The sequence below is a fragment of the Calidris pugnax genome, unplaced genomic scaffold (assembly GCF_001431845.1).
Source record: "Calidris pugnax isolate Ruff unplaced genomic scaffold, ASM143184v1 scaffold55, whole genome shotgun sequence".
NCBI classification, from domain to species: domain Eukaryota; kingdom Metazoa; phylum Chordata; class Aves; order Charadriiformes; family Scolopacidae; genus Calidris; species Calidris pugnax.
This window is the reverse complement of record NW_015090832.1, coordinates 2,032,187-2,046,085: the sequence shown is the minus strand read 5'-3', so window position 1 is coordinate 2,046,085 and position 13,899 is coordinate 2,032,187. Positions and strand designations below refer to the sequence as shown.

The 13,899-nt window shown below is 43.7% G+C and overlaps 1 protein-coding gene across 7 annotated transcripts in view; it reads right to left on the bottom strand.

Annotated features, from left to right (window-relative positions):
* ARHGAP40 (Rho GTPase activating protein 40) overlaps positions 1–13,899 on the bottom strand; it is a 42,992-nt gene that overhangs the window by 2,768 nt on the left and 26,325 nt on the right. For 6 of the 7 annotated variants that reach the window (XR_001411930.1, XR_001411931.1, XR_001411932.1 and 3 more), the window contains exons 3-14: positions 10,308–10,528; positions 9,204–9,300; positions 8,572–8,723; positions 7,782–7,947; positions 7,118–7,209; positions 6,920–6,997; positions 6,499–6,658; positions 5,673–5,755; positions 4,617–4,823; positions 4,209–4,349; positions 2,096–2,256; positions 1,013–1,068 (exon numbers count right to left, since the gene is read on the bottom strand). Coding sequence is in view for 1 of the 7 variants with exons in the window: in XM_014941212.1 (XP_014796698.1) it covers positions 1,013–1,068; positions 2,096–2,256; positions 4,209–4,349; positions 4,617–4,823; positions 5,673–5,755; positions 6,499–6,658; positions 6,920–6,997; positions 7,118–7,209; positions 7,782–7,947; positions 8,572–8,723; positions 9,204–9,300; positions 10,308–10,528 (1,614 nt within the window). In the remaining 6 variants the exon portion in view is untranslated. The remainder of the gene's footprint in view (positions 1–1,012; positions 1,069–2,095; positions 2,257–4,208; positions 4,350–4,616; positions 4,824–5,672; positions 5,756–6,498; positions 6,659–6,919; positions 6,998–7,117; positions 7,210–7,781; positions 7,948–8,571; positions 8,724–9,203; positions 9,301–10,307; positions 10,529–13,899) is intronic. The other variant, XR_001411929.1, reaches the window with a different exon arrangement.

Below are 13,899 nucleotides of genomic sequence, written 5' to 3'. Positions count from 1 at the left end.
TCCCCCCCCCCCCCCTAAAAACTGGCATTCATTCACATTAATTTCAGTATCACAACCACTCAGAAGTGTATCTGGGTCCAGGCAATGTTCACCTACCAAAATAAGAGATTCAGAGAAAAAACATGTAGCAAATATAGGAGTAAGGATATAAGAAGTGTTCTTTTTTTCCCCCGCCTAAAAACTGGCATTTGTTCACATTCATTTCAGTACCACAACCACTCAGAAGTGTTTCCACAAATCTGGAAAACTTCCAGTTATTTATGTTAAAATGGATACACATTCCTTAAAACTATACTAAGCCCAAGCTTTGACCTTTGCGGAAAGCTACTCTAACTTTAATATCCAATAACTTTAGCACTTGAAAACCACCAGGAAATATGTTAGTGATGAATTCCAGAGACTGAATTGTGTCCAATGACAGAGCTTTTCTTCTACAGATGCTACTAAGAGAAATGCTGAGAGGCAGCCCAAGCACTCCAGTAACCACCAGGCTCCAGAAACAGCTGTAACGAGCGTAAGAATTTTCTATATAAAATTTTCCATTTTCTATACCTAATTCCAAGCATGAACCTTTATTACTGAGGGAAGTAGGAGTTTAACACAGTACTTTCAACAGAATGGGAAGTCTGTTTGTTTTTAAGATGGACAGAGTTGTGCTCATCTCTGTCCTCAAGCCATTTTGACCCTTGAGTTTCTACCTTTCTTGACAGGCAGCTTCTGAATCAAATCCATTAGCTTTAAGTATTTCTGGAAGTCCAGGCTCCAACCCCACCACATACTTGTACGATCAAGGTTTTGCAGTGGTGGCTGGAAGACACGTGAGCTTTGACAGGAGCTCTTTGCTGTGGGTGAGGTTAACCCACACTTGGTCACTTATCTTAATTTTTTAAATTTATCTTAAATTTTAGTGCCCCCTCCAAGTCTCATCCTCTTTTTAACTCCCTCCTAAGATAAGCTAAGCATGAAAGACCCACTATCAGAGTCCTTACTTCAAGTTACCACCCAGACTTACCAATATTGCCTCCCACTTCATACAGGAGCAGGTTTGTGCACTCCGTTGAGTTGTTACTGCAGAAAGAAAAACACATTGAAGTTAACAAAGCTCTGCAAAAGGCAGGTTGTGTACTTTAGTAATATTTCTTCTCAAAAGCTGCTTATGGTTCAGAAACCAGCAATGGTCAAGGAAGCTACAGGCCATGGTACAGAGACCTTGCTGATCTTTCTGAACAGTGCAGCTGTTAAAAATTACACCCAAAATTGGAAAAAAAGAAAGTAAGGCAGATATTCCTCACTGGTAACAAGAAGGACACTATATGCAAACACTAACTTTTCAACAGGAACACAACAGACATAAATACCAAAGTTTACTGGCAGTATTCCTCTAGAACTGATGGCCTGTTCAAGAGAAGTTCATCTGCAGGAAGATCCCAGCAGCTGTAGTAGCTCGATACCAGTAGAGATACTAGTTCCCAGCTGCCCCACATTCAGCCAGCTGCCCATCCACCCTCCCTGTCTAGACTTCTCCTGCCCAGGGACACAGGCAGGAGATGCACTAACACTTCACCTACTAAATATGGTCTGTAGACATGATGGCAAAGGGGTGGGAATTCTTTTGTTCATTTTTTGGCTTATTTCAGCAATTCACCATTGGACCATAGGAGGGAATTGCAGAGCTTACTTTAGGAAGCCCCTACATTAACATGTGGATGTTGGAAATACTACTCCAGGCAAGTAATTTGCACGGGTGATGTTTTCCTCCAGGAGAGCTCAAGAGGGTTTGTTTTGCAGGGTCAACATCATTCCACTTTCCCTTCCCTCCAGCAAGACTGCTAAAATTCACATTGTCCAGCAAACCCAAGGGGACTACCTGACTCCTGACAGCCTGAGAACAAGGATGGAACCACTCAGCTGAACTAACATGTGCTTGCCCCATCCAACACACAATTTCCCAAGTTGAGACTAGAGGAGCAGAGAACAGTCTCCTAATAGCTCCCCGTGTCACCACACCAGCTCTGCCAGAAAACTGAAACCAGCAACTAGACCACCTGCTATTTTTTTATATATATTTTTTTTAAGCAGAGAAAAGGCCATTTACCACTTGAGGAGGTTGACAGTGTTAACAATATTCCAACCGTTCTGGCACAGGTTCTTCTGAAACTGCTTCAAGACATCAGCAACTCTGGTTGCATTGTTCAAATGCACCTCCAGCGAATCCTTCAGGAGAAGCGAAGCATGGACTTTCACAATCTTGGAAGGCTGAACAAGGTGGGCAGAGAGGAAAAAAGAAGAAAGTGCTTAAAGAAAGACTTTGTGATGAGCTAAAACATCAAGTTTCAAAATAGATCGAACTGTGTGAAGAATTAAACCTATCCAGTCAGTCGTTCAGAGAATTAAGGTTTGTTTCTTATTCCATACGTCCTACAGATGGGAAGTTTATAGAAGCAACAAGGTGAGAGTTATAAACAAATCATCTGTGCTCTGCTGCCGTGGCTGGGGAGAAAAGCACCGCTCTCCATCCGCGTGCACTGGTGCTCTCTGCTGTTCAAACACAGCAGTGACACAAGCCTTGATGAAACCAAGTGCTTAAAGAAAGACTTTGTGATGAGCTAAAACATCAAGTTTCAAAATAGATCGAACTGTGTGAAGAATTAAACCTATCCAGTCAGTCGTTCAGAGAATTAAGGTTTGTTTCTTATTCCATACGTCCTACAGATGGGAAGTTTATAGAAGCAACAAGGTGAGAGTTATAAACAAATCATCTGTGCTCTGCTGCCGTGGCTGGGGAGAAAAGCACCGCTCTCCATCCGCGTGCACTGGTGCTCTCTGCTGTTCAAATACAGCAGCGACACGAGCTTCAATGAAACTAGGATTTCTCAGAATAAATTTTGACAAACTGCTTTGCACAAGTCTGATAGACTTCTCTGGATCTCATTTAAATGACTGAAAAAGGAATTTAGGCAGTTGACTTGCAGACCACTGCATTTCAGAAAGGTAGTTTCAAAAAAAGGAAGGGCAGAGTTCAAGTGCTATTTTCTCAAGACCGTTTTCATCAACTCCTTCATGAAGTAACTTCCCAGAACTTTTGTGGAGAACACTGAACCGTTCTAACGGGCTCTGATCTGCAGCAAGGTCATTTTGCAACCCTGAACCTTCTGCAAAACCAGTGCTGAGCACCGAGCCCATTAGGAAGTAACATCAGCACTGTTCTGAGCATCGGGTCATCTGTTTGCCTGCCTAACCAGTAGTTGCCCTCTCTGAAATGGGGGCATCTTCCAGTGACATGTAGCCTTAACCAGGCGAATTTTAGGCAGACATCATTTCAGGAGCCCAATTGGTATAGAAAGGGGGATGTACTGACTGGTGAGAACACAGACTCTTCTTTAGGTATGCAGATTTAAGCTTTCAGTGTATTATTTCTACCTGCAGAGTCCACCTAGCTCGTGTTCTTGGAGCATCCCAGTTGCACCACCACTTCTATGCAATACTTTAAAGCCAGCACTGCATGATGTAATCCAGCAATGACAAACCTATGCTTATTCAACCAATAGAGGCAACTGAAAAAGGCAGAATGACTCCAAGGATCTTTTTCCAGCTTCAATACACAAATAGATCTGACAGTAACATCTATCTAAAAAAAAAATCTGTCTGCAACAGCACAAGGAGTAATTTCATTTATCAGGGAGGTTAATTTTCTCCTTTTTAAGGGGCAAGAACCTTCTCCTCAAACCCTTCCACACAAATCAGCAGCATTGTAGAGGAAAAAAATACAAAAATTTACTCTTATGCTCTTACACTATAGTAATATCCTAAGTTTTACTTTGAGATCATGAAAATAAGTCTGCCTTTATCCATCTAAACACACAGAGCATCTAGAGCCATGTTAATTCTGCTCTTCACGTAAGGTAGACACCAGTATTTTTGCTTCTGGTCTCTTCCTCCTCCTCCTGCATCAATGCAGCACCTTAACTGAGTGTTTCATAGCCTGAAATTTATTTAGTGCACTTGCTGCTGGGATTGGTGTTTGCCACAACCTGGCCAAAAGGGCCTGGGAAGCTGTTTCTGCAGATTTTCCCCAACTCTGCAGATTTTTACCCCTCTTTACAGAGTGTCACTCCTCACAGCTTTTCCAAGTTCTCATGAAAGCACACCAATGAGAAAGTATCCAAACCTGTTATGAAAGGACCAAGTTTTTCCAAGCCCTAACTCACCTCTGCCTGGTTCTTCTCCGTTTTGTCTTTATCAGCGTGAATCTTCCGCAGCAGGTTTTTAATTCGCTTGTCACAGAACTGGTACCTTTTGCTATTGCTCTCATTCAACTTTCTCACTTGAGCTACCAGAAAGGAGGAGACCTGGGAAGGGAAGATGGAAGACGACAGGAATTAAATCAAGCAGAGATGAGGATGCCATTTAAGAACCTAAACATCACTTTATGAAGCTCCTTGAGTAGACAAAATATCCATATACCTTGAAAACAGCTAGTCTTGGAACTCAGCCAGAGGTTTTGCCTACAGACATTTAACTCCCCTGAAATTTCCAAGACCATCCCTTCCCCTATTCCAATTCCAGGCAGACTAAGACGCTGCCACACCATATTGCAAAACACCTGCACAACTTACTGTCCAGAGCAAATCCTGGTAATGGATCATCATCCGCACGACATCAGCCGCCCCCTCTGCCAGCTGCTTCTCCTTCCCTTCAGGGATCTTGTTTGGCAGCCCCTTGTGCATGAAGAGGTTTGGGGCCATGACTGTGGAAACGTTCCAGAGGTTCATTTTGTTGTTGTTCTCCCTGGCAACCACTTTGCTGAGGAATTCGAGTAGAGCCTAAAGAGAGGGCAAGAGACTTTAAGACATCCATTACTAATAGTCCTCAAGAAACTACTGTGGCAATTGCTGGAAAAGTTGTTTAATTAGCATTTTTTCATTATACCCATGAGCAAATCCTATTTCTCCAGTCAGATAGTTCAGCAACCAATTTCTAATACTAGGATAGCAGCAAATAAGCATACCAAGCTGAGAGATAGTTTATGCAGCATTCACAAATCAGGAGAGACAGCCTGCGTGGGAAGTGGATGAGCTCTTACTCCTTGGCATGTGACAATTCACAAAGTCCAGTTATAAATGTTACAGAATCCAAAAATGACACTTCTCTTCTCCCAGTATCCCTTCAAAGCTATTCCCAGATGTGGAAAAATAAACCCTTTTGGATGATCTCTTCTGCCTCATGCCTCCGCCAAAGCCATGACACATGACAGATCATCTCTGACTGGATTATGTATTCCTGCAATCTAAATAAAGTTTGCAGGGTGCTAAGTCAGCCTGGCCTTTATTACCTGGAAGCTGAACTACTCAGGAGAAAAAAAATAAGCAGCAGCAACAACCACCACAGTTCTGATAAAGCAGAGAAAGGCAGAGGTTGTGCACTGCTTGCAAAGCTGATCCCATCAGCATTTATTCTTTCAAAAAGTAGTAGATGAAAGGATTTAAAATGCCCTCTGATCAGAAAAGGGTAGGAAGGTAAATGTTTAGTAGCTTTTTTTAATAAGTAGTAGATGAAAGGATTTAAAATGCCCTCTTATCAGAAAAGGGTAGGAAGTTAAGTGTTTAGTAGCTTTTTTAAATAATTTTTTTTTTAATTGAAAATTTCCAGTTAAATCCAGAACAGGTAGTTACCTTTAGAGTGTTTCTGTTGGACTCTGGCAGAATCAGGATCAGGAGATTCAGAGCTTGCAATCTTTGCTTCAGGTCTGGAATATCTAGAGAGAGACAACAAAGCAAAGGATTCAGGCTCCTGACTGTTATTTTTGAGCATGGGAATGCCCCAAGGAATAAGGCAATTGCTTGTTTTGATTTTGTCACTTAGGATTTAAGACCTTGCTTTACAGAAATGAGTCAAACTCATACAGTCTTACAAAGTGACCTATGTCTTAGAAGACCAGCTGATTTGTTTCAGAGTACACAGTCTACCAGCAAGTCTGATGCACTTGAAGGGCATCAAAAGACCCTGTTAATCCCCATTTCTTGTACTAAAAAAGCTGTGCACATAAACAGACAGCTTAACACATTCAAGCCATCTATTGAGGCACAAACCTCAAAATAAAACGCTTGCACAACACTGCATCACCTGCAGACAAGCCAAGGCTGGTCACCCTGGGCAGTTGCCACAGCTCAGCCTACAGGTTGTTATTTGTCAAGTTGTCCCTATTCATGGTAGCAACCTTGCAGCCTCAAATGACACAAGATCATTTAAGGCTCCAGGACAGTGTTCCTACACAAAAATGCGTGCAACCAGGCACCAGGGACAATTACTCTCAGGCTGACACATAACAGATGGAGCACCCAGCACACTGAGTTTGACTATAGTTCCTATCACACTCTGTATTCCCATGGAATCCACGGGCTCTCAACACACCTGAAAGGAGAACCCAAGACCAGCAGAGCTTTGCCAGAAAGGCACAAACCAGCAAACTGATGCTAAAGAGCCAAAGCAAGGACTCACTTTGCACAGCAGCAAAAGCAGGGAGGTACTCTGCTGTCAGCAGCGGGGCCGGCAGCTCCCTTATGAATCTTTTCAGTAGCCCCGATACATCATTCTGGTGGACTTCATCCCAGCGGAAAAGGCCAGTATAGAAGTCCCTTTCTAGCTTCTGTTCCAGGCTCTGTAAAAAAGATCAATTTTATTACATGCTTTAATAAGCAAATACAAGGGAAATTCTGTAGCTGAGCACTAGGAGGGCAACCCATCAAATCAAAAGAGCACAGAGACCCTCACAGCAGACACTCCCAGATTGCCCAGTAATGGACATTTCTAGTTGCACTGGGAAGGGAGATGAGACAATTCAGGTTATTTAGATCCTTGCTTCAGCAACATGGTCCTTGATCACCTCCCATACTGTCAGACACTACTAAAGAGCTCATACCTTGATTCTGGTCTGGGACCCAGAAACTCTCAAAATGCCTTCTGTTTCAAGTCCTCTCTTTTCCAAGCAGGACAGCAACTATTAAAAGGGGAAAAAAGAAAGCTCTTAGGCACAGAGGATGAGAAGTCAGCCCTTCCTCATCACAGGCTTCCTGACTCTGAGGATCAGAGGTGCGAGTGAAACCAGAAGAGAACTTACTGACTGGAGTAACAGAGGGACTTTGGTGTTGGGGAGCAGTTTTTGGTCATTCTCCAGCAGGGTGTTGAGTGGAACTCCAAAGAGCCTTTTCTCTACAACAGAAACGACATGTTATAAGTCTGTATCTCCACTAATACAGATGTCAGGGCTATATTCGATGCTGCAGACTAAGAGGGCACATTTTATAAACATAGTTACTGAAGAAACAGAGAGAAACAGTTCGCAGGACAAGTGCATTTGATAGCCAGAGATGAATGTGGTGCTAGGTCTTGGTGATCCAGTGATTTCCAGGAGAAACACTGTCAAAGGAAAAACACCCGGCACAAGGTCTCCTGTCACAGACCCTCTTTGTCCTAACATTGCAAACATAAACCTCTGAGAAGAACAATATAAAAAATGCACCCTCCCCCCCAAAAAGAAATCAAGATGAAATACAACTAACCTAAGAACAATATAAAAAATGCACCCTCCCCCCGAAAAAAAAACAAGATGAAATACAACTAACCCATTTCCAGGAGAAACACTGTCAAAGGAAAAACACCCGGCACAAGGTCTCTTGTCACAGACCCTCTCTGTCCTAACGTTGCAAACAAAACCTATGAGAAGAACAATATAAAAAATGCACCCTCCCCCCGAAAAAAAAACAAGATGAAATACAACTAACCCGCTGTTTTCAGTTTTGCTGCCTTGTTTCTCTTCAGCTCAAAGCCCAGAACATCACAGAGAGCTGTTAGTTCAATAAGGGCCAGCGTGGGGATCTTCTTCATGTCCTGAGCAGATAGATCTCCAATCCTGGTCACTCCTAGTCTACCCTTGGGGATCTTAAATTTCTAAGGGAAAAACACAGACATACACACATGGTTCAGTGCAAGTATCATTACTAATCACACTGGTATCAAGTTTTGCTGCATTTTTATCATTCCTCACCATAACCAGGCATCTATTCATTGTCTTGCTTTCAACACCACACAAATGCCCCAAGCTACTCCTACTCCCTACTCAACCCACAGCTGAATAAATATTTTCCCTTTTCCGCATTGCTCTTTAACTGTACTGGACATTGCCATTTATCTAAATTAAAGACAGCCTGATGCCCACTCCAATCTACTTGAACTCTGGAAGCAGGCCATTACATTTGCAGAGAAGAAAACTGTTAGAATTACAAGTAAGAAAGTCCAGTTATTCTCTTCTTTCCAGTGGAAATGTCCCAGCTAGTTTCACACACAACTGTAGCTTCTCTCAACCCTCCACTGCACAACAGTTATCCTTGCCCAACAATGCAAGGGTAACAGCATTACCTGTCCAAAAATATCTACTTAATATAGACCTGTTCAATGCTATTCTGAGAAGATCCTTCTAAGAGCTGATCATATAGTTGATTCAAGTGCCTCGTACCCCTCTTGACAACAGAGGAGCCAATAACTTCTAACAGGAATAATTCCTTCAGTGCTTACAGTTAGGGTGTTTCCATCCTTTAACCTCCTAGATTCAGACAGGAATGATCCCTTGAGCAGGACAGCCGCTTGCTCCGAGTAGGCAACATCCATGTTGAATACCTCCTCTTTCCCAGGGTTTCGAACTGTGCAGGAGTAATCCTGGGTTTCTGCTATAGAGGAGAAAAGGTCTTGAATTTCAGAAAGCCAAAAGGGTGAAGCTTAGAACACAAGTGTGCTAAAAGAGCAGTTTAAGACAATAACAAACTACATTAACATCTGAAAAGAGAGTTGTCATAGCACAGTCCTGAGACTGACCAGTAGGGTAAGATTAGCTTAAAGCCATAACTTTACAGCTACAATCACCAGGTCACTGGTAAGACATAAGCATAGCCATAAATTATAGGACATACCCATGGCTAACTTTATTTGCATCTTCCAATTGCTTTCTTGAGAGTTACAGGATCTGCTGCCCAAACTAATAACTGATACCACAAGAGCCTGGCAAAGTTTACTAAATCCACAACTGTAGATAACTATGTATTTAAAGAAACAAACAAAAAACCAACCCAAAAAACCAAAACCAAAATGAAACACACACTCCTCCCCCAAGCAAGGTGAATGCTTCAGAGCCCCTTCCACTCCTACTCTACCTTTGAAAACTTCTTTCTTGCAGTTCTGTACATTTGAAGTCCGCAGATTGTGCCACAACTGATCTGGGCTGGACTCCTCTTTCTCTGCTGCTGTCTCCTGAAAAATAAACCAGAACATGTTTACCTACACAAAACAGGCCATGGGAAGGCTCACTGCATCTGCAGAGTATGCACAAAGCCAGTGAGCTTGCCACAAAAGCAGAACTGATTAATCACACATCATACACTAATTCCAGGGCACCTTCAGATCCAGCTGCTGTGTAAACTGGCCAGACCAAACAGCAATATAGAAGAAATATGTAGAAAGGTTCTGACAGAAAAGCTTGCAGCATTATTGCTTTCAGAAATGTCACCTCACTGTCACTCATTTGTGCAGGAATGCAAACAGTGCTCTACAAAAGCAAATCAGCCATGACTCTGCCTCAGTGCAATTCACAGCAAGGAAACAAACTGCACCTCAACACTGGACAGTTACAAAGAACACAATCACAGCAGTTTCCAGCGATGCTGCAGACTGGTAGGGTGATTCCTTTAAAGCATTCATGGGATTATTTGGGTATAATTAATCTAAAGATGTTTCAAAAATGCTTAGGCTGAGGAAAAGGAGTATTCAGTTCTGGTAGACAGCAAGGGTCCCATGCTAACTGAAAAATGCAGGTATCTGTTAAGCTCAATACTTTCTGACTAGACTCTTTACTGAGTAGAGAAAGCCTCAAGGAGCCCTGATCAGGATACTTTCCAGCAGCCCCTAGAAAAATAAGGATACTCCACCTTGTGGCCACACAGAGAAGAGGAGCATTGATTAATAATGATTTAACGTGTCACTGGAATAAAGAAAACACAAGAGGGCTCCAGATGACACCAGGAGACTGCAGTGCTGTAGGCACTATACAGAAGTCTTCCAGCAATCTCTAGGAAGTTTCTGGATCTGCAGATTTTGTAGCAATTTCTTAACGCTGCAACCTGGATGCAGAATTTCTACAATCTCAGCTTCATTTCAGCTCAAAAAGATGAAGTTGTCTATTTGGAAATGAAAGTAGCCCTAAGCCCAGAAAGCCAAGTCAGCTACAAAGCCTTTCAGGAGAGCCCACTGAATCAACATACCTCAGAGCTGACCACTCCAAAAATGTCTCGGACATCACGCACAGGGTGCTTGTTCTTCCTCCTCCGAGAGCGGGAGTAGGTGTCCAAGCGCCGCTGCACAGCAGCAGCCTGGGTCTTGGTCAGGGTGGAGAGCAGCACAATGTTGTCATTTTCTGAGGCACGGTCCCCAAGGAGGTCGGACAGACCAGCATCCTGGAGCCACTCGGCTTCAGCTTCTCCCTCTGCAAGGCAAGGGGTGAGAGAGGCAAGAGAGAAGAGAACGGATAACAGCAATTAGAGCGTTTGAAACACTTGAGAGTCAGAAAACCAGAAATCTGAGCCATCCCCTGTCTGGGGTGGCAGCGGGACATCACTGGAAGGGAGCTACATCTTTGTTAGGAAACCATAGCTATTCTCAAAATCTTAGTCCTATTCCCAGGTACCTGCTGGGTATCAGGGGGAAACCGGAGGAGAGACAGCACTTTGCGCAGCTGTAACCCCCCATAACTCCTTTCCCGTCACCCTAGGTGAGGAAAAGAGAAGGAAAAGCTTGGGAGGCATGGATGCTGCCAGGAATTCAGGCTCCCTCAAGAGCTGGGCAGAAGGGGGGCTGTGAAGTGTGACTGTATGGTATTTAGCACAAGGATTGCACCAGGAACAGAACCCCGTGGGGGATTTCACAGGACACACAAGGGGAGTCAGATGCATTCACTTAAATCAGCCCTTACATGGGCTCCCTGTGCAAAGGGGAGCTCTGGCAGCAGGAAACAGCACTCAGCAAGCTCAGAATGAATGGCACTGCCTCCCCAGAGCACACCTGATCCTCCAATGCTTTGAGAATGGACAAAAGGTCTGTGGGAGGCCACAACATACAACACTGCACGTTTGGCTTTTGTAATCTTCCCAATTATTTGGCTATTTCTTTTAATTTTCTTTTATCTATATGCATGCCTATGTATCAACAACTTCTTTGTTTGATATCCAGACACCAATCTCGTAGACTGAACCGTGTTTTATTTAATATATTTGAAGGACTACTTGCATGCACCTTCCCTATTCTTTACCTTTTTAGGTGGATTGGCATCCATACAATCATTCAACAAAAGCAAAAACATTATTCTTACTCTGTGCATTCACTTTACGTCTATGCTTATTCAAAACATCACTAAAATTAAAGACCATTCCAGTTCCAGAATGAGGTGTGAGAAGCCTGGAGACAGTACCAGCAGCATCACTCCAACAAGCTCAGTTCCACTTCATTCTTCAATACATATAAAGTTGCATTTCAAACACAGGAGACAATTTTTTCCTTAAGGGATGCACCCTTTGTGCAAGTGAGAAAGGGCCCTGAGCAAGGCAGCTACTTCAAATCCAAGGATAAAAGAAGCAATTTAGCAGGTGGCTTCAACTTTAATACAGCCAACACCACAAAGGCTTTATCTTTTCAATTCTACGTATGGCACTAATTCACTGCAGGCAGCTCCAGCAGAGCTCTACCAAAGGTTATACTGGGAAAAAGAAAAGTCACAACTGAACTGACCGAAACAGAACAGTTTGCTCCCACTCTTCCTTTCCAGTGTGAACTGGTATCTTCTCAATTATCACAGTCGCTCAGGAAAAGTTTTATTATTGCTGCATCAATAATAAAAGAGCCATGCAGCTCTTCTTCAGAGATTTAATAATTTAATTTTTCTGGGGAAACTTCTGTGTTCATGCAACTTGCAAAACCACATTGTGGCTTCATTAAAACTCTTTTCAGAGCATGCTCTGTGTTCTGAGGCACTGTAATGAAACAGAACTTCCTTCAGCATCACACCACAATAAATAGAGTTGGGCCTGAAGCAACGTGTTTCCTCAAACAAATCTTCTAGCCGACTGGCCAGCTTTCCTACGTGGTCCTAAGTTTTGGTCATTTCCCATCTCTGGTTCTACAGAAGCGAACAGGTAAGAGCATCCCGTGGTAGCACTGGCTTGGCCACAGCTGCTCAGGCACTCGTGGTCCTCTTCATGGCTCCTGGCTGTAGAGCCCTTTGTCCTGCATCCGTTGTTTCACAGCAGCACAAGGCACAAGGTTTCTGGTTTATTTTGTCTTTGGAAACTAAAGGAAGTTCAGTGTATTGCTTGCAAATTTTGAAAATACCCAATTCCAGTCATAACAGGAAACTAATCTAATAGACAATACTAAACAGCAGGCCCCAAATCGGACATCCGTGTGAGCCTACTGCCCCATCTGATGCCAAAGCACCACATTTTAATTCCTTTATTTAATATTTTTGGCCCAGTTACATTTGCCAACACCACAAAAAGAAACCAGCAAAATAAGTTATTTATGGGGAGAAGGGGGAAATGGGGAGAAACAGGTCAGAACTGAGAGGTCCACAGAAGCTGAGCTGCAGGTTTAAGCCTAGAGATACTAAGATGTGCCTTGTGAGTTCCAGACAAGCAGCATTTCAGGGGCACAACTGGGAATAAATTTGGAAAAACTAGGAAACATCAGTTCCAGAAAGTTACTTGAAACATAAGCTAGCTAAAAATAGCATTCATAATAAAGCATTTAGTTTCAGAAGAAGCTGAAGGACAGGTAAGTGTCCATAAATTTCAGACTAAACATTAAGTACATCTTCCTATGCAGCTTTTGAAGGCAGAGAAGACTCACTCCTTGCAGACACTTCTCGGCCATGATTACGCACTCTGAGGACGCCAGCAGATATTTTAGTGGCACGATGGCACAGAGCACATACGTTATCAGTGTGCTGTGCAGTCAGACCTTGGAGAGAGCTGGATAAACAGCAGACACCAAGGAAAGGACAAGGCTGCTTATATTTCAAGAAAAAGCTACTTTCTGCCCCCTTCAACGGTTAGTGAGGCCACAAACATCAGCAGCACCTTTTAGCTGACCCAGTTCTGCAAAGTCCCACACATTGGGGCCACATTAGCCTCCCACGACACCAGGTGACAAGCAGCTTCCCATGGTGCCACCCCTTGCACAGGAGACCAGTGTTCTCCAACTGGGTCAGCATTTTTGCAACGCCTTATCTCCACGTAGCCTCCCCGCTGTCCCCATACTGCCATCACGGTCTGGTATGTGGCAGGTTGAACCACACCATCCCCAGGCAGAGCTGTCAGCCCCTGCCCAGGTGCAGCTTCTTGGGCTTTATGCAAAGAGCGATGGTGCCTTCGGCTCCGAGGAGCCCTCAAGCTGCGTTGCCACCTCGCGGTGCACCAACCAGAAATTGCAGAGACATGAAAGCCAAGAGGCAACAGCCAAGTCCAGCCTCCTGCATCCGCACCATCTGAAGTTTCTCCTTGCTCCTGGTGCTTCCAGCCCAACGCTCATTTGACTAAGCTCCTTTGCAGAAGGCAGCAGGAGGCTGAACGTGTCGCACCTCCTTCCCCAGCCCGCTGGGAAGGCTTCACTACTCTGAGCATGGTTTCAAGTCCGTCTGGTTTCAATGGGCAATTAAGCAGTCAGCTCTTGCCTGCTAGATTAATATACAGCATTAAAAGACACTTTTCCTTGTATCCCTGCCTACACACAGTAATCAAATTGCCTCCAGCGTATCAGTGTTTCAGATATCCCAGACAGCCTTTCATCTCATGGCATGGCCTCTTT